Source organism: Erpetoichthys calabaricus, chromosome 11 (assembly GCF_900747795.2).
Source record: "Erpetoichthys calabaricus chromosome 11, fErpCal1.3, whole genome shotgun sequence".
In the NCBI taxonomy this organism is placed as follows: Eukaryota; Metazoa; Chordata; class Cladistia; order Polypteriformes; family Polypteridae; genus Erpetoichthys; species Erpetoichthys calabaricus.
The window spans coordinates 92210753-92230008 of NC_041404.2; the positions used below are offsets into that span (position 1 = coordinate 92210753).

The 19256-nt window shown below is 41.2% G+C and overlaps 1 protein-coding gene across 4 annotated transcripts in view; it reads left to right on the plus strand.

The window, feature by feature from the left end:
- Positions 1–15931, plus strand: part of LOC114660724 (synembryn-A-like) — a 284885-nt gene extending 268954 nt beyond the window's left edge. For all 4 annotated transcript variants that reach the window (XM_051933704.1, XM_051933705.1, XM_051933706.1 and 1 more), the window contains 4 exons: positions 6523–6618; positions 6733–6877; positions 7284–7551; positions 15269–15931. In XM_051933704.1, the coding sequence (XP_051789664.1) occupies positions 6523–6618; positions 6733–6877; positions 7284–7551; positions 15269–15437 (678 nt within the window). In that variant the 3' untranslated portion in view covers positions 15438–15931. The remainder of the gene's footprint in view (positions 1–6522; positions 6619–6732; positions 6878–7283; positions 7552–15268) is intronic.
- Positions 15932–19256: the final 3325 nt, after the last annotated feature.

Consider the following 19256-nt stretch of genomic DNA (forward strand, 5'->3'; position numbering starts at 1 on the left):
ATTCAAATCTGGTCAGTTCATCAAGTTATTCATCAACATTTATCTTGTCAACATATATAATCTAAATAATGCACAAATAAATAATTTACAAATAATTGAGCAACTTTTGTACTTAGTTTGTTGAATTGTTAAATGAAATGTGGAAAATGTTGATCTATTTGTGAACTTGTTTAGAAAAATGTATTGTTAATGGACTGCATTCATTAATTGTTTTACAATAGTTTATTACTTATTCAGTGCCACAAATTAAGTAACTAAATTAAACTATCCTTTCAAAAATCATCAGATCTTTGCACCACACCCAAAAAAACTGATTTCTCTCCTATTAACCAAGCAGTGATATACAGTGCATCCGGAAAGTATTCACAGTGCATCACTTTTTCCACATTTTGTTATGTTGCAGCCTTATTCCAAAATGGATTAAATTCATTTTTTTCCTCAGAATTCTACACACAACATCCCATAATGACAACGTGAAAAAAGTTTACTTGAGGTTTTTGCAAATTTATTAAAAATAAAAAAACTGAGAAATCCCATGTACATAAGTATTCACAGCCTTTGCTGAATACTTTGTCGATGCACCGTTGGCAGCAATTACAGCCTCAAGTCTTTTTGAATATGATGCCACAAGCTTGGCACACCTATCCTTGGCCAGTTTTGCCCATTCCTCTTTGCAGCACCTCTCAAGCTCCATCAGGTTGGATGGGAAGCATCGGTGCACACCCATTTTAAGATCTCTCCAGAGATGTTCAATCGGATTCAAGTCTGGGCTCTGGCTGGGCCACTCAAGGACATTCACAGAGTTGTCCTGAAGCCACTCCTTTGATATCTTGGCTGTGTGCTTAGGGTCGTTGTCCTGCTCAAAGATGAACCGTCGCCCCAGTCTGAGGTCAAGAGCGCTCTGGAGCAGGTTTTCATCCAGGATGTCTCTGTACATTGCTGCAGTCATCTTTCCCTTTATCCTGACTAGTCTTCCAGTCCCTGCCACTGAAAAACATCCCCACAGCATGATGCTGCCACCACCATGCTTCACTGTAGGGATGGTGCCAGGTTTCCTCCAAATGTGACGCCTGGCATTCACACCAAAGAGTTCAATCTTTGTCTCATCAGACCAGAGAATTTTCTTTCTCATATGAGAGTCCTTCAGGTGCCTTTTGGCAAACTCCAGGCGGGCTGCCATGTGCCTTTTACTAAGGAGTGGCTTCCGTCTGGCCACTCTACCGTACAGGCCTGATTAGTGGATTGCTGCAGAGATGGTTGTCCTTCTGGCAGGTTCTCCTCCCTCCACAGAGGACCTCTGGAGCTCTGAAAGAGTGACCATCGGGTTCTTGGTCACCTCCCTGACTAAGGCCCTTCTCCCTCGATTGCTCAGTTTAGATGGCTGGCCAGCTTTAGGAAGAGTCCTGGTGGTTTCAAACTTCTTCCACTTACGGATGATGGAGGCTACTGTGCTCATTGGGACCTTCAAAGCAGCAGAAATTTTTCTGTAACCTTCCCCAGATTTGTGCCTCGAGACAATCCTGTCTTGGAGGTCTACAGACAATTCCTTTGACTTCATGCTTGGTTTGTGATCTGACATGAACTGTCAACTGTGAGACCTTATATAGACAGGTGTGTGCCTTTCCAAATCATGTCCAATCAACTGAATGTACCACAGGTGGACTCCAATTAAGCTGCAGAAACATCTCAAGGATGATCGGGGGAAACAGGATGCACCTGAGCTCAATTTTGAGCTTCATGGCAAAGACTGTGAATACTTATGTACATGTGCTTTCTCAATTTTTTTATTTTTAATAAATTTGCAAAAATCTCAAGTAAACTTTTTTCATGTTGTCATTATGGGGTGTTGTGTGTAGAATTCTGAGGAAAAACATGAATTTAATCCATTTTGGAATAAGGCTGTAACATAACAAAATGTGGAAAAAGTGATACGCTGTGAATACTTTCCGGATGCACTGTAGTTTTGAGTCTAGTTCTGCTCTTGGAATACCCAGTGTTGCCTCTTAGAATGAGTTCTTTCCAGTCTAGTGTTACTCTGGCCCTCCAGGATGATCATCTCCTTTAATGGCTGAAGTGACTGTTATCTTATGGCCATTTTCTATTTCTGGAATTGGTGTTAAGCTGACTGTGTCTTCTTCTGTGTACTTAAATATTTCTAATGTTCCCTGGTTTTATCAGGAGCAGGTGGAGCTAAATGAAAAACTTTGAAAGCATAAATTATGAAACAAAAGTGGCTACACAATACTAGTTTTGGCTGATGTTTTTTTTTCTCTCTGAGAAGTGAGACAAAAGTGAGAATGCGATAAAGGTTTTTGTGAGCACCCACATTTGCAACAATTCTGATTGGTGTATGCATGACTATAGATTAATAAATCTACACTACTCCACAGGAGAGAATGTTAAGTACACAAAATGGTTTATTGTAAAAAGATACCAGTAGCAGAAATAGCAATTTTACTAGCTTATTGAGTTGATATCAAATAAACCACACTGAAAAGTAAAGCCTAAAATTTCATTATATTATGATCTGTCACAAACTTGAAACAGAGTCATATAAAGGTTTGGGGCAGCCACCTGTATAATCTGGTTTCCTGGCTGCAAAGTTGCTTTAAATTGATACAGCACGATATGCACAAAACCAAGTCCAAAACAGAACTGAGGGGATAGGGAAAAGGTGGAGGCTTTTAAAGGGAAGACAGGAAGTGAAGTCAAAGGGGTCGGGCTCATGTAGGTCTTCTGCCATTGGTGCGAGCCCGGATGTGACATCACAGGGGCTGGAGCCGTGCATGGTCTCCTTTCATTGGCTCAGTCCCAGAAGTGACGTCGAGAGGACCAGGTGGAATCTCCCATGAATGGTCTGCAGGCAAGAGAGAAAAAGAGTCAGTGCATTCTGCCACATCCCAGTATGTCTCGGAACTGTCGTTACTCAAGCCCTTAGGCTGCCTCCCATGCGCACGTGTTTGACAGATCACAGACCAAAAACAGCAAAAGTAATTTTGACTGTTGCAAATGTTTGGAACTGCCACCATTTTCTTACTGATCATGGAGTGTACTAAATGCAGAGGCAGTAAATTTAAGATAGCATGTGAAACGGGAAGGACACTTTGTGATTCCCACCTCTGTATCTCAGCTTGCCTTTGCATTGCATTTCTCTATTATCCCTATAGAGGGGGGTGTAGTATGCAATGGCTGACTCTCTCTTTTTGCATATTTCTAATTGCAAATTAAAAATATTGTTATGTTGCCTTTTACAGTCATATGAAAAAGTTTGGGAACCCCTCTCATTCTGCATAATAATTGTGAATTTCCCCTTGAGATTAATAAAGTATCTATCTATCTATCTATCTATCTATCTATCTATCTATCTATCTATCTATCTATCTATCTATCTATCTATCTATAATAATTTACTGTACTTTCAACAAAAAAGATAACAGTGGTATGTATTGCATTTCCTAGGAACATCTGAGTTCTGGGGTGTTTACCGAACAAAGATTGTTAGTGAAGCAGTATTTAGTTGTATGAAATTAAATCAAATGTGAAAAACTAGCCATGCAAAAATTTGGGTCCCCTTGTAATTTTGCTGATTTGAATGCATGTAACGGCTCAATACTGATTATTTGCAACACCAAATTGGTTGGATTAGCTCGTTAAGCCTTGAACTTCATAGACAGGTGTGTCCAATCATGAGAAAATGTATTTAAGGTGGTCAATTGCAAGTTCTGCTTCCCTTTGACTCTCCTCTGAAGAGTGACAGCATGGGATCCTCAAAGCAACTCTCAAAAGATCTGAAAGCAAAGACTGTTCAGTATCATGGTTTAGGGGAAGGCTACAAAAAGCTATCTCAGAGGTTTAAACTGTCAGTTTCAACTGTAAGGAATGTAATGAGGAAATGGAAGGCCACAGGCACAGTTGCTGTTAAACCCAGGTCTGGCAGGCCAAGAAAAATACAGGAGCGGCATATGCACAGGATTGTGAGAATGGTTACAGACAACCCACAGATCGCCTCCAAAGACCTGCAAGATTGTGAGAATGGTTACAGACAACCCACAGATCGCCTCCAAAGACCTGCAAGAACATCTTGCTGCAGATGGTGTATCTGTACATCGTTCTACAACTCAGCGCAATTTGCACAAAGAACATCTGTATGGCAGGGTGATGAGAAAGAAACAGAGTCGCTTGTTGTATGCAAATTCTCATTTAGACAAGCCAGATTCATTTTGGAACAAAGTGCTTTGGACTGATGAGACAAAAATTGAGTTATTTGGTCATAATAAAAAGTGCGTTGCATGGTGGAAGAAGAACACCGCATTCCAAGAAAAACACCTGCTACCTATTGTCAAATTTGGTGGAGGTTCCATCATGCTGTGGGGCTTTGTGGCTAGTTCAGGGACTGGGGCCCTTGTTAAAGTCGAGGGTCAGATTAATTCAACCCAATACCAACAAATTCTTCAGGATAATGTTCAAGCATCAGTCACAAAGTTGAAATTACGCAGGGGTTGGATATTCCAACAAGACAATGACCCAAAACACAGTTCGAAATCTACAACAGCATTCATGCAGAGGAGAAGTACAATGTTCTGGAATGGCAGTCATATTCCCCTGACTTGAATATCATCGAAAATTTATGGGATGATTTGAAGCAGGCTGTCCATGCTCAGCAGCCATCAAATTTAACTGAACTGGAGAGATTTTGTATGGAAGAATGGTCAAAAATACCTCCATCCAGAATCCAGACACTCATCAAAGGCTATAGGAGGTATCTAGAGACTGTTATATTGCTCAACTAAGTATTAATGTAATATCTCTGTTGAGGTGCCCAAATTTATGCACCTGTCTAATTTTGTTATGATACATATTGCATATTTTCTGTTAATCCAATAAACTTAATGTAACTGCTGAAATACTACTGTTTCCATAAGGCATGTCATATATTAAAAGGAAGTTGCTACTTTGAAAGCTCAGCCAATGATAAAGAAAAATCCAAAGAATTAAGAGGGGTTCCCAAACTTTTTCATATGACTGTAGTATGCAATAATGTCATCTTTTTATTTTTTTATTCTGGTCAATTTTTTTATTATGCAAATATAAAAGGTCTGTTACCAAGCAAACCAGATAGTAACCTTGATAGTTATGTGGCCTGCTTCAGTACACTGTACATTGTATACACAAAATAAGCCCCCCAACCCTGCTCTAGAGATGAACAGAAACAAAAGAATTACTCTTGTCTGCTGGAGTCCAGCAAGGAAAAAGGCAAGAAACAACCCTCTCCCCTCATTTTTAAAGGCCAGAGTTAGGGGAAGGATTGATTTCCAACTATCTGGGTACATAATACATGTGTTAGCTCTTGGCACATTTCAATGTTGTCTTGTGATGACTGGAGGCGATAGAGGATAAAGAATTAATATTATAAAGCCAGATTATATTGTTTGGGAGGAGGTATGATTTCAGCAGTAAATTGTATAAAACAACTACCTGACTTGAATCAGTACTTTGGGAGAAGAAGAAAATTTGAAGAGGATTAGAGGGAGGTGATTAAAATATAGGGACATTAGCAGATTTAAGGACAGACCTGAACTGTAGATAGAAGAAAAGGAGGTTGGAGGAATTTTAAAGATAGATACCAAGTCTTGGAACATCGTACGCCCATTCTCATTAAATATCTATCTTAGAGAAGTAAAACCATGATTACTCTATTGGGGAAAAGAGTCGTATGTACTACCAATCCAAAGGGCATAGTTAAAGAAAATTAGAATATGAGCATGCTGTTTTGAGCATGAGTGCAAATGTTTCTCAATGCCCTGCCAAATTTCTAGTACATATGAGATTACTGGACCCCACTTTAAAGGGTGAGCTATAAATTTAAAATTACAGTTTGGGGGTTGAGAATAATTTAGGAAATGGCAGATTTGCCTTGAGAATAAGCCAGGCAGGATACATGTCAGGAAAAGAGAACCTGTTCCATAATGGATGGAGAACAATAGCCCTGTGATAGAACTACTTCTATGATGAGCGTTTATTCATGACTTAGACAGCCCCTTTTCTTCATAGTCAAAAAAAAAAAACAAGACATAGTGCTTTCATTCCACTGGTGAAGGTGAGAAATGATGTTGGCATCTGTAAGACCATGCTATGAGAAAAAAGATTTATATTGTTTAAATAGCTTAAATTAGCTCTAATTACTGAAACATTTGAATTTCAACACCACAGTGAAAAACTGGCAAAAAGATGACGAAAATAGTTAATAAAAATTAAATAAAGCTATGACAGAACCAATAAGGTGTGTGCACATGATGCATGGCCCCTTAATTATTGACATACTAAAGGAACAAATTATTAAATTTACAGAAATAAGCATTATATTTTGTTCAAATGTTTCTTAGCCCTTTGACCCAAACTTGATGTTTCTTACCTTAGTGATAACTTCGTAATATAAATGTGTTTTCTGTTACCTGTCAGTGTATTTTGTTATAGTCCTATAGCACCAATATGAAGTCTAATTAAGCTCAAATCATGTTTTAGGCCCAAAAGCTTAAGGAGAGAGTAACTCCAGTACTAAATCTGCTAACAGAAAGTGCCAGAGTTCACAGAGAGACAAGGAAGTTTTTGAGAATGAAGGTCAGTTTATCTTTTATATTAGTATTATATATTATTATATTATTGCAGCTTAAATTTTTAATTTGTTTCAAATGTTTTTAACAAATTATATCATCAATCCTTTAATGAATCAAGATCTTGCCCCCTCTGAGAGATGTACACACCCGCCCCGAGGTGGGCTCTACTCTGCGAAACAAGTTGGTGAGGCTTATGACTCATGTGGACACTGATGTCAAGCAATGTGCTGCTGAACTACTCTTTGTTCTTTGTAAGGAGAATGGTAAGAATCAGGTCACAATTTGTTCATCTTTCAGTTTTTATGTGTTATGGCAAGTGGAATATTATATTGGAGCTTGTATTATTGTTTTGTGTTTTTAAGGGATTTTTCTGGGTAATTCCACTCCACTTCTAAAGGCAATCTGTTAGTTTCTTTGCCGTCTCTTACTTGTCCAGTGTAAATGTAGCTCTTTCGTTAAGATGTGCTGAGAGACTTGTCAAGGAATGACTTCTGCCATGTACAGTGTTGGCTGCCCTGTGATTTAAAATTACATTGCAGTTGTACAAGAAAATGAATAAACCCTTGTTAACCAGACCCGACTGAGTGTATGTATGTCTGTTTTTCCTGCGGTCCTTAGGTTAATGTGAGTGGTCTGTTTTATTGCTGACTTGCTTTATTTTTCTTGTAGTATCTCGCTTTGTCAAGTATACTGGCTATGGCAATGCAGCTGGTCTCCTAGCTGCTCGTGGCCTGCTAGCAGGTGGTAGAGGAGAAGGCGTGTACTCGGATGAAGAGGAGGACACAGACACCGAGGAATATTTGGAATCTCGAAATAGGATCAACCCTGTCACTGGTCGAGTTGAGATGCCTCAACCTAATCCCATGGAGGGAATGACTGAGGAGCAAAAGGAAATGGAAGCCTTGAAACTGGTCAACATGTTTGATCGTCTGTCCAGGTATCATTTTACTTAATGCTCTTACAGAAGTTACCAATTTGCGAACTGTAAATATGACAAATATCCAATGCAGTCTTTTTAAACTCAACAGAATTGGTGGGTCCATGCTTGTTTGAATGTCTTCTTTGAATGGGGTGTACACTTTTTATTAGTACTGAGAACTTTTAGGCTAATCTGGGAACATAACCAGGAAAGTAAGCCATTTAGCTTAGCTGCAGTTTGTTGCCAATTTTTGTTTTGCTCATAACTTCCAATTTTGCATCCTCACAGTGCCATACAAATTATTTGGTTACCTATACCTGTTATTCTTCATGTAAAGAAGTGGTTTTTAATTCATCTATCCATGATGGTCTGGGTTGGCTCAACACTCCCTTGTTGCTCCCGGGAGCCTCTTGAACCAGAAGCGTTGATTGTCATTTACTGAGATGAGCCAGGTAAATGAGGACACACACATGCAGCAAAGGGTATATGCAAAAAAGTGGCAAGTGCTTTTATTTAAGACAATGCAAAACACAGTGTTCAAAAAGTGCAATACATCCAATCTGTAAACAAATAATCCAATAAAATGCAAGTCATTTTGGAGATTAAAATGTCATTAAGAAAAATTCAATAAATCGAGGTTAAAAACACAGGCAGGAAGTTGTCCCATAAAAACTTGTCTGCCCTGGTGTATCCTTCGAAACCCAAGGTATCCTCTGCTAACCCCGCATAGGACTTTGCAGCAGAGGAGACAACCAACTGAGAGTCACAGCCAACCTTAACACAGTCAGTTCCCTGCTGTCCCATGAGCTCCTAGCATCCTTCTGCACTGAGACTCTCTCCTCCAACTCTCACTGCCACTTCTCAGTCTTATACAAGAGCGAACATTGGGCCACTCCAGTGGTCTCATGTATAAACAGTGAGTACGCACACGTTGCAATGTATAAAAATTAAACTTGGTGTAAAGCCACACACATTCTCATTGCAGCACAACACATTGCATATGCACATTTTTTGCTTGGTTTTGCAAACTAGCGGCACCCAGCATCAAAGCCATGCTACTGTTCCTGTGTGGGTTCCCTTTCTTTTTTAGCTTCACGGTGGATTGTGTCGAGAGCGCAGAGGATTATCGGGATACAGCATCTAGCCCTAGAGAACATTTGTAGCACACTCTGCCTCAGCCATGCTCACAGTCTATTTAAACTTCTCCCTTTCGGCAAATGCTTCAGAGCCTTTCCTGTAGGGACCTCAAGGTTCTGAAACAGTTTCATCCCAATAGCTATAAACGTACTCAATCAGTCCATCAAGTACTCCTGGTAGTACTGTTTGTACTTGGAATTACAGTTACCTCACTGTAAACTTGCACTACAGTTGTAATATTGCACAACCTGAGACACTTTATGAGCCATTTACACTATGTGCACTATATTTACATGTATATTGTATTTATGCTTTCATGTTGTATATTTTTCATTGTTTTTGTTGTATTATTATTATTATTGTTGTTGTTATTTTATCATTTTAAATAAAAATAAGTTTATGGAGGATTTACATATTGAATCTCATTCTACCATACAATAACAATAAAGGATTGTTAATTCAATTCAATAGAAGAGAAGTGAGTATTTACAGATGATGCCAACTGGGTTCTAAGTCGATTTAGATTTCCAAGAGCTATCTTCTTGGAGCTCTTAATATAATTTTTTAGATGAAATGCATTAAAGTATGTATATTACATTATACAGATACATTTTTAACTTCATTTAAATAATGTATACTGTTAATAATTAAACCTGTTGGCACAGTGGTGCAGCAGTAATGATGAGCTGGTACCCCGTCCAGGGATTGTTCCTGCCTCGCACTGTATGGTTGCTTGGACTGGCGTGACCCTGGATGGAATAATTAAACATGCACTATGAAGATATTTAAATGTTCCTTAGAAGTTTTGAAGAATTGGCTTTCTAAGCTTGTTCTAAGGAATTGGAGGTTGGTAAGTTTGAAAGAGACAGTACTGCTGCAATAAATAATTTCATTGAGGGTCGTGTACATCCCAGCAAGTATCTTGCGGGAGACAGGAGCAATCTCGGGGTGGGGAGCCAGCTCATCGCTACCACTGTGCCACTGTGCCCCCATGTTTAATATATGCTTTAATTAATTTCATCATTAAAATGAAATCAAGTATACATCTTAGCATTTAAGTTGTTCAGAGAGCTGTAATATCAGAATGTAATGTATTCTGTGTCCTGTCAACGTAAGAGAAAGCATGAAGCACGTAGTGATTCACACACATACAGCACGTAGAATACGAAGCATTTAATGTGCTACTCTAGTTAGGATGGGATCTGAGAAATTCTAGTAAGTTAAACATTGATTTTAAGTTGACGTTTACGACATTCTACTTTAATCCATATTACTAATCAAGAATGGTAAACCGGAAGGCACGGACGCAGGTACATGGCAATGGACCCAGGAGACATAGTCCGCAGGCGCCTACAGCACGTGTCTCATAAACCGCAAGCAAGGTCTGATCCACCACGAACGAAGGAGTCACGGCTCAAAAACGAAAGAGCTCAACTAACGTAAATGAGACATGAAGCAACAACGCGCCCATAGCTAACGACTAACGACACAGCCACACAGAAAAGAGGATTCTGCACTGCACCCCAGAGTCAAACGGAAGACACTACGGAGTCCGCAAAGGTCCACAAAGATAGTACGGAAGGCGCGAGAAAGTACGAAAGGCGCAGGCGCCTACAACGCACTTCTGAACTAAACGTCCACAATGCACAGCATGGTCCGGGTAATGAGAATAAAAATGAACTCTCCGTATTAAACGTACGGTATCCTCACACGTCCAAACCATATAGCATATGTGACTCACATTACAGTGATGCATTATTAACAGTACAACCACAGAAAACGCTCCGTAGTAACAGTAAGTGCAATTATCCATTTTACTAACGGTAGACAATGGATAACTAATGGAGTCACGGTCACAGCTCCAAAACGATCCAGCTCAACTAACGGAGCTACAAAAACGAGCCCGCAAGGATAAAAAAAATAAACCTAGGCGCCTACAACGCGCGTCTGAAACCGCGGAAGCAAAACTGTCTCGGCTCCAAAACCAAACAGCTCAACTAATGGAGCTACAAAAACGAGCCCGCATGGACAAATACAATGAACGTAGGCGCCTACAACGCGCGTCTGAAACTGCGGAAGCAAAGTAGGCACGGGTTCAAAACGAAAGACCACAACTGACGGAGATACAAAAACGAGCCCGCCTGGATAAAATCAATGAACGCAGGTGCCTACAACGCGCGTCTGAAATGCCGCAAGCAAAGCAGGCACGGCTCCAAAAAGAAAGAGCTCGACTGACGGGGCTACAAAAACGAGCCCACCTGGATAAAAACAATGAACGCAGGCGCCTACAACGCGCTTCTCAAACAACGCAACCAAAGGAGTTACGGCTTCAAAACGAAACATCTCAACTAACGGACATACAGAAACGAGCCTGCCTGAATACAATTAATGAACACAGGCGCCTACAACGCGACTCTCAAACAGCAGAGGCAATAGATAAACGGCAAAGAAAGGAACGACAAACAGCCGCTAAACAATTCCGCCAATTAGCTGACAACGCATTCTGTAATGAGTCCACTATTAATGAACATTCATTAGGATTAATGAATATCATTTGCTGTCATTATCATTTACTTAACTTCCCTGAAGAAACAACTGGCAATACAACTAATGAGTTTACACGTTGTTGTCAAAAGGGTCAAGTTAGACTGCCTCCTTTAGATGAATATCCTGAATATCTACGGAAGCTTCTAACTAACAATGTACCCGAAAGTAAAAACTTTATGGACTGCATTAGATTCTACAATAGTTCATTTGCTTTTGCATCTACCGGGGTAAATATCAGGCCACCAGCTGGCAATGGCCCATACTGCTTTCGCGTATGTGGACAAATATTACATCAGATTGGAACAGTGCACCCTGAGCCAAATCACGAACGCAGATATGCACAGATCTACGTGTTAGATCCAGATGACGCAATCTATCAACGAATGAACCTTCCTAAAAACAAGCAATACACAGAGATGATAATGACAAACGTCGCTGAAGTCATAGAGTTCGGCGTTCATCTGACATTAAAGTTAAAGTTGTAGATACTCCATACCAAGGAAAACTCATTCAAGGACAACACACCATCTTTACTACAAATGTTGTGTATAAAGAAATATTCCAATAAATCTTTCTAATGTGCCATGCTATGGGTTCTTTACTTCCTTTGTTCGTCATCTACACCTTTACACTCCAATATATCTCATACATACATCAATGTATTTCGGGTTACCCAACACCAGGGGTTGGCGAGCGAAGCGAGCAGGGGACGGAGCCCCCTAGTGTCAAAATAAAGAGATTAAATTGGACATTTCAACCTTTTTTTTCACTGTGTCCCTATTTCTTTCTTGTCTCTGTACCCTAATATGCTTCCACATAACACTCAGACAGTGGCTTACGACTCTCCTTTTCATGGTGACTTTGATATCTGACCCCTTCTTTTTTATTTTGGGCACTGTGTGACTTTCTGAACTTGAACTTTCGTGTTTCTCCGCCACTCTGTAAAACTCAATCAACTTCCTTTTGTTGTTTATACCACTGCTTAAGCCAACAAATAGTACATTTTTCCTTGGCTCCACTTTGCATTTGCTGAAATTCTTTTTTTCACATGCTTTTGCCATTGTCTTTTAACCAAACACTGAATGGAAGGTGATACTTGTATTGATTTGCATATTAAAATATTAAAAATTATGGGTGGAGTCGGGGTGGGACAGCACATGCATGTGTGTTACTTTTCACTTGACCAGGATTTATAGAGTGGAAGTGCGTGGAAGTTGGCTTACGTACAGATTTGTGCATCTGAATTTTTTTGTGTGTACGCACATTTCCACTTTTGTCGGTACACCATGTTTTAGTGTGAATTCTGTGCACGCCATTATGCATGAGGTCCCAGCTACCCTAAAAATGCTCAATTGGAGCAGCTCTCTTCAGCCTCCTTGAATGTCTGCTCTATGCTCCTACCAGGGCACTCCTTCCAGCTGCCTGTCTTCTCTCCTCATTTCTTCCTCTTTAACCTCCTTTCTTTTCTGTTCTTCTACTTTCTCTTTTTGTCCATCTCTTTCTTGTCCCTTTTCTGTCTCAGTTTTCTCTGTTTCTCACCTTTTTCTCTTTGCCATGATCCCACAGCATTTGGACATGAATGCTGATCAGCCAAGAACCTCAATCAGCCCCACAGCATTGCTGTCATGCGCACATCTGCACCCATTCCAATCCTGTACTTTATTGGACATGATTATTTATTTAAAACTAGTCATTTAGCCCGTTACAATAACGGGCGCTAGAACAGTAGTGCATATACATTTGTAGGAACAGTCTATATTAAATGGCAAGGGACTTTGACCTAATTCTTTTTGTTGGTTGTATTTTTCTTTCTTTCAGCCTTTCTTTTGTTGATGTTTACTTGCTGAGCTGACCGTTCTTCGTGGGCTGCCGCCGTGTATTGTGTGTCTTTAATTTTCTGTGACAGTAATACTGTCTTGTACGGCTCTATTCAATAAGGGCGCGTAGATAATTTAGTTCAAATGGCTCTGGAATATGTGAAGAGCAACAGGTGCAGATCTTTATTTACGCGCGCCTTTATTCACTGCGCCCAATTGAGGCTCGCCTTTTTGTGCGCGCCCTTATTGAAGGATACCGTCTTGTACGTCCGCTGGCTTGTACGTCCGTAATATATGTCCATACGTCCGTAATATACCTTTAATTTTCTCTGGCGGTAATACAGCCGTGCGCGTCGGTAATATGCCTTTAATCTCTTCTGACAGTAATACTGGCTTGTATGTGGCTGTAATATGCGTCACTGTATTGTGTACCTTTAATTTCCTCTCGCAGTAATACTGGTTTGTATTTCCGTAAAACACTCGACTACTCCTGAAAGACGCGGAGGAGAAAGCGTGGCCGATGTGCCAGGATCCAAGCGAAGATGAAATGCAGGGGATTGCGACTTATACTGCCCAGCATTTTCCTGGCCAATGCCCAGGCTTTGGATAATAAACTGGACGAACTCCACGGTAAACTTAGTTTCCAGCAAGATCTACTTTCTGCTGCACAGAAACAGGGCTCACTGCCTGCATGCTGGATTCGGTTGTCCAGCTAGGTGGTTTTTCTATCCATTGTGCAGATCGGGCGGACACCTCTGGGAAGAAGAGAGGTGGCGGGGTTTGTTTCCTCATCAACAACACGTGGTGTATGGATGTGGAAGTCATCTCACTAAGCTGTTCACCGGACCTAGAGTATCTGCTCATTAAGTGCTGGCCACTCTACCTGCCTAGGGAGTTTATAGCTATGTCAATGGCTGCTGTTTACATCCCTCCGCAAGCTAACACCATCATTGCACTTAAGGAATTGTACAGCCTCATTACTGACTGTGAAAACACACATCCCAAAGGACTGGTTATCATCACCAGGGACTTCAATAAATTTCGGTTCAGTTTACTTCAAATACTACCAGCACGTCTCCCGTCCCACCAGGGGAGCTAACATATTAGACCACTACTGCACTGCATGCAAAGACATGTACCACTCGTTCTTGTGGCCAAACTTTGGACAATCAGACCACTCTGTGCTGTTCCTCCCTGTTTATAACCATTTGTGAGAAAAGTAATGTTGCACCCCGGCAGCAGAGAAGAAACTTCAGGACTCCTTTGAATCTGTGAATTGGGACATGTTCATAGAGTCCTCTGATAATCTGGAGGAGTATGCCACAGTTGTCACAGGCTTCATCAGGAAATGTGTGGATGACTGCATGACCACAAATTCTCTATGCATATTTCACAGCCAGAAGCCCTGGATGTGTACAGAAGTCCAACACGGATCTCTGAGCACAGCAGTGTGTTTCACTCCCAAGATATACAAGCATACAAAAAGAGCAGGTATGATCTCTGGAAAGCCGTTAAACAGACTTTTAGAACCATAAATTTACACCGGCCTTTACAGACTCAAATCAAATGTGTGTTTTTATTATATAATAGTAACAATAATAGCAGCTCACTACTCAAAATGGTAAATGCGAGGAGGACCCAGATCAAACACATAACCTCTTGATTATGAGACAGCAGTTTTTGCCTCTGCATCAGCCAAGCAAACATGTCTGCTTCATATCAACTGATAGTTGGGCTTTAGTTTTTTACATATTTCTATATTTGGGCAGCATGGTGGCGGAGTGGTAGCGCTGCTGCCTCGCAGTAAGGAGACCCGGGTTCGCTTCCCGGGTCCTCCCTGCGTGGAGTTTGCATGTTGTCCCCGTGTCTGCGTGGGTTTCCACTGGGTGCTCCGGTTTCCTCCCACGTTCCAAAGACATGCAGGTTAGGTGGATTGGCAATTCTAAATTGGCCCTAGTGTCTGCTTGATGTGTAGGTGTTTGTGTGTGTGTGTGCGTGTGTGTGTGTGTCCTGCGGTGGGTTGGCGCCCTGACCAGGATTGGTTCCTGCCTTGCGCCCTGTGTTGGCTGGGATTGGCTCCAGCAGACCCCCATGACCCTGTGTTCGGATTCAGCGGGTTGGAAAATGGATGGATGGATGGATATTTCTATATTTATTTCAGCAGAAAGTTTCCAATGTGTGTTTCTATTCTGGTTTGCTATTAACCTTCCAATTTGTGTCTCTTTTTCATGTAGGGAGCAGATTATAGAACCTTTTGGAGTCACAGTTGATGGTCGACTAGCACGACTGAAAGATACAATGACAGACAACGCAGTACAAGAGTTGGAAGATAAAGAAGATGAAGAAGAAGAGGAGGACCCACAAGCCAAGCTGGAGCATTCTGAGAGTCCCTGTGAACTCTGAGCTAAAAAGGTGCTGAGAGAGGAAAAAAAATGTGAAAAACGCAAAAGTAAATACAAAATTATATTACAGTCCTTATCAAGAGGATTTGATTACAAGTGGTACTTTTTGATTGTAGCTTTGTACACTTCTGGTACATTGGTGCCCATCTTATGTAAGCCATTTCCTGCAAAGCTACCACCTGGTAGGATGATGAGAGTCATGCAGATGTGTTAATTATAGGAAGGATTTTTTTTTAGAGCAGCATCCTGCTTTTCGCCAAAAGCATAATAGGAGTGTCTTCTCTGGGATAGCAGGGATAAATAAAATGCCCTGAAAAAGGACTGGCTGGCTATGGAGGCAAGGAGATTGGTTTAGTTGGAGGAAAAATTATATAAGGTTTAATAATAGATGGAATGTCCTAAGGTTACTGAACAGTAATTTTGAAATTTGCAGACTCTATGATATTTTTATGAATAGACAATTAACATATGCTCCTTTAATAAAGTATGGTAAATTAACACGCACATTATATCTGTCATCCTGTATTGTCACATTATTTCTACCATATCAAAAAACCCTGGTGGCTGATGATGAGTTCATTTAATTTATTTGTTAGTTCTTACATTAATTCAAAACAAACATTTCCTTTTGGTTTGATTCTGCCTTTACCCGTAGCTGCTTTTGTGTAGACACTAAACATGTATTCTAGAGTTAAGGCTGTGTCACAATACATGATGTTTCCAGTGATTTTTAGTCATAGACTTTATTTACATAATCTTAATGGTTTGGAGGCAGTTGGTGGCATGCTGTCCTGAGACTTCCAGTCATCTATTCTGACATCCCCAGCAACACACGCCAACTAGTCTGCGACTCACCCTGAGAAAATCAAACATGTTTGATTTTTGTCTTAAGTTGTAGGGATGGGCCCAGTGTCAGTGTGCATGAAAGCTGACAACTGGTGAAGAGTCAGCCAGAAGTACAATGCATGTAATGCTGCTATGAGCAAGAATAAGGAATGCAGGTGCTTTTAACATCAAAAATCTTACGTTTTATGTAGCATAACAAAGTGGGGAAAAAAGGGTGCTGAGACTACAGCTGAACATGCAGTACATACAAACCTTGTGCATGGAAACAAACTCCATCAGGTAGCACATTATTGACTATCAGAAAATGGGGCGAACTTGTGATACTTTTTAAAACTGTGTTGGAGATGCATAATGTGACATGTCCTGTGATTTACTAGTCTTGTAATATGACATGGTCCAGCAATGCGATCAGCAACTGCAGTTGGCAAGTCTGACATCCCTTCTGACTAAAAGTTGTGTAATGTGACATTGGCTTTATTATTCTTGAGCATTTACTTGGGTGCTGGATACCCTTAAACGTTTACAAACTGACAGCACTGAGGGGTCAGCGGTTCTGCCCTACCTTTTCAAACACATTAGATAAATTGTGCAATATTAACTTAAATAGGATAAATTACTTACTCCCTTCCAGTTTCTGACAGTTAATAAGGCCACGCTTAACATGTCACCTACTTGCTGCACTCCCCCAATGTATTCACACTAAGCTGTGTTGAAAGGCAATCAGTAAGTTCTGATGATTTTATACAGACACTTTATTGATCAAGTCAAGTCAAGTTGGGGAGCATGCACTACACAACGAAACAACTCGGAATCCTGGTTTGCAACCCCCCAGGCAGACACGGGGTCCACTCCCACCCTCCGGAAATGGCCCTCTATCTGCCGCAGCCAGTTGTTACGTGGGCGACCCCTTGGCCTGGTCCAGCCACTTGGGTCCCCAACAATGAGGATCTTACAAGCCGGATCACACTCGGGGAAACGCGCCACATGGCCGTAGTGCCGTAACTGACGCTTCCTCACAATGCAGGTAATGTGCCTCATTCGGGACTCCATGAGCAACCACTCATTCGACACAAAGTCAAACCAACATTACCCAAGGTTTTTCCGGAGAGACACAGTACCAAAGGAGTCCAGTCTTCGTCTCAGGTCACTGGATAGTGTCCATGTCTCGCAACTATATAACAAGACAGGAAGCACCAAGACTCTAAAGACTTGGACCTTCCTCCTTTTGCATAGATATCGGGAGCGCCACACACCCACAGATGCCCCACAGGTGCTGGACCCCATGACCTTGGGGGTTATCCCCCTGTAGTTGCTGCAATCCAGTCGATCACCCTTCCCCTTCCAGATAGGGATGACAAGTCCCATTTTCCAGTCAGTTGGGATGATGCCAGTCTCACAAATGGAAGCAAAGATTGCTTGCATTGCAAGGAGGACAGCCTTACCACCAGCCTGGAGAAGTTCACCCCGGATACCACAGATTCCTGCAGCCTTTCCCCCCCTCAGCTGGTTCACCACCTGTGCAATCTCAGGGAGATTGGGTGGTTCACATCTAGCTGCAGGATCAGCCTCAAGAACCGTGGTCCCAGAGATATCCAATGTCCTAGCCGGAGGATCAGCTTTGAACAACTGCTTAAAGTAGCCAGCCCAGCGAGTCACAACTGCAGTGTCATCCGTAAGGACAATTCCATCAGCTGCCCTGACTGCGACTCTCCGACGAACAGATTCAGACTCTCCGATGAACAGATTCAGATGTGCGTAATGCTTCGATTCCTCTGTAAGCAGGACGTGGGTCGCTAGACCACAGATGATGTGTCACTTGCTCACAGATTCCTGTAACAAACGCCTCTTTATCTGTCCTCAAAGCCCTCGCAGCCATCCTTCTCAGTTCCCGGTACAGACCAGAGCTGCCATTGAGCCGTGCGCTGCGACTCCTCTCAATGATATCCAGGGTGCCCTGTGAGATGAAACACCTCAACAAGCAACAACAAGTCTGTGGTCAGAATTCACAAACTGGGCACTTCTGTAGACCCTGCAGTTTAGCAAGACGCTCCAAGAGCCTTTTTGATCGCAAGAAGAAATTGAGGAGTTTCAGAATCTTATAAATATTGACAGCAGTCTACGCCTAAACACCTGTCCAAACTGTTGTTTTTGTTACTGATTTCTTACTGCATGATCCATTTTGAGGGATTCTTAAAGTTTTTTCAATCTTAAACAATTCTTAGTATGTTCTGTGATTGACAATATTCTTTTTATATTTAAAGTACCAGTAGTTGCCTAAATCATTAAAATGTTCATCTCTGGCAGTACTGTGAAAAAGGAACCACCATCTGCTACTCACCTTCAGACCTTAGGGTTTTGTGTAACCACTTTGGTATTCTAGGAGTCACTTCATAGCCATTATCGACCTGTGGTACTCGGAATAACTGGAGTGGATAAATAAAGGCTTCAAGTGACAAAAGCTCCTAAACTGTAAACAAAGTTGGTAATTGGTTCATTTAATATGTCAATGGGATAATTGGGCAATTAAAAATCTGAAATTCTTACCACTTGAGGACAGCGAGGATGTTCAGTGTGATTAGTAAACTGATCAATGTTTGTATGAAGATGAAGCTTTGCCGGTTTATCTAAATTGCTCAAAGCAGCATCTGCTAAAAATGCCATAAAAACCATTGAGGGGCTTAGAATTCTGGAAGGTACTCCAAATGTCAGTGAGAAGGGCCTACTTCTTGATCTCGGTGTTTCTGGTGGACCTTTACTAGACATGGATAGCTAGAAAAAGATCCTGGTGTCCAAATTATTAAAGGAATTACTGTATATTTAATGGAAAATTAATTTGGAGAAGGGAACATCAAGGGTACCTTACCCCATTTGCTACCTGCACGACCATGACCTGGAAGATGTTGCTAGCAGCACAGCACTCTGTTTCAATGTTCAGTGTTTAAGTCTGTTGTCACGTGCTCTCTAATTCTACCAT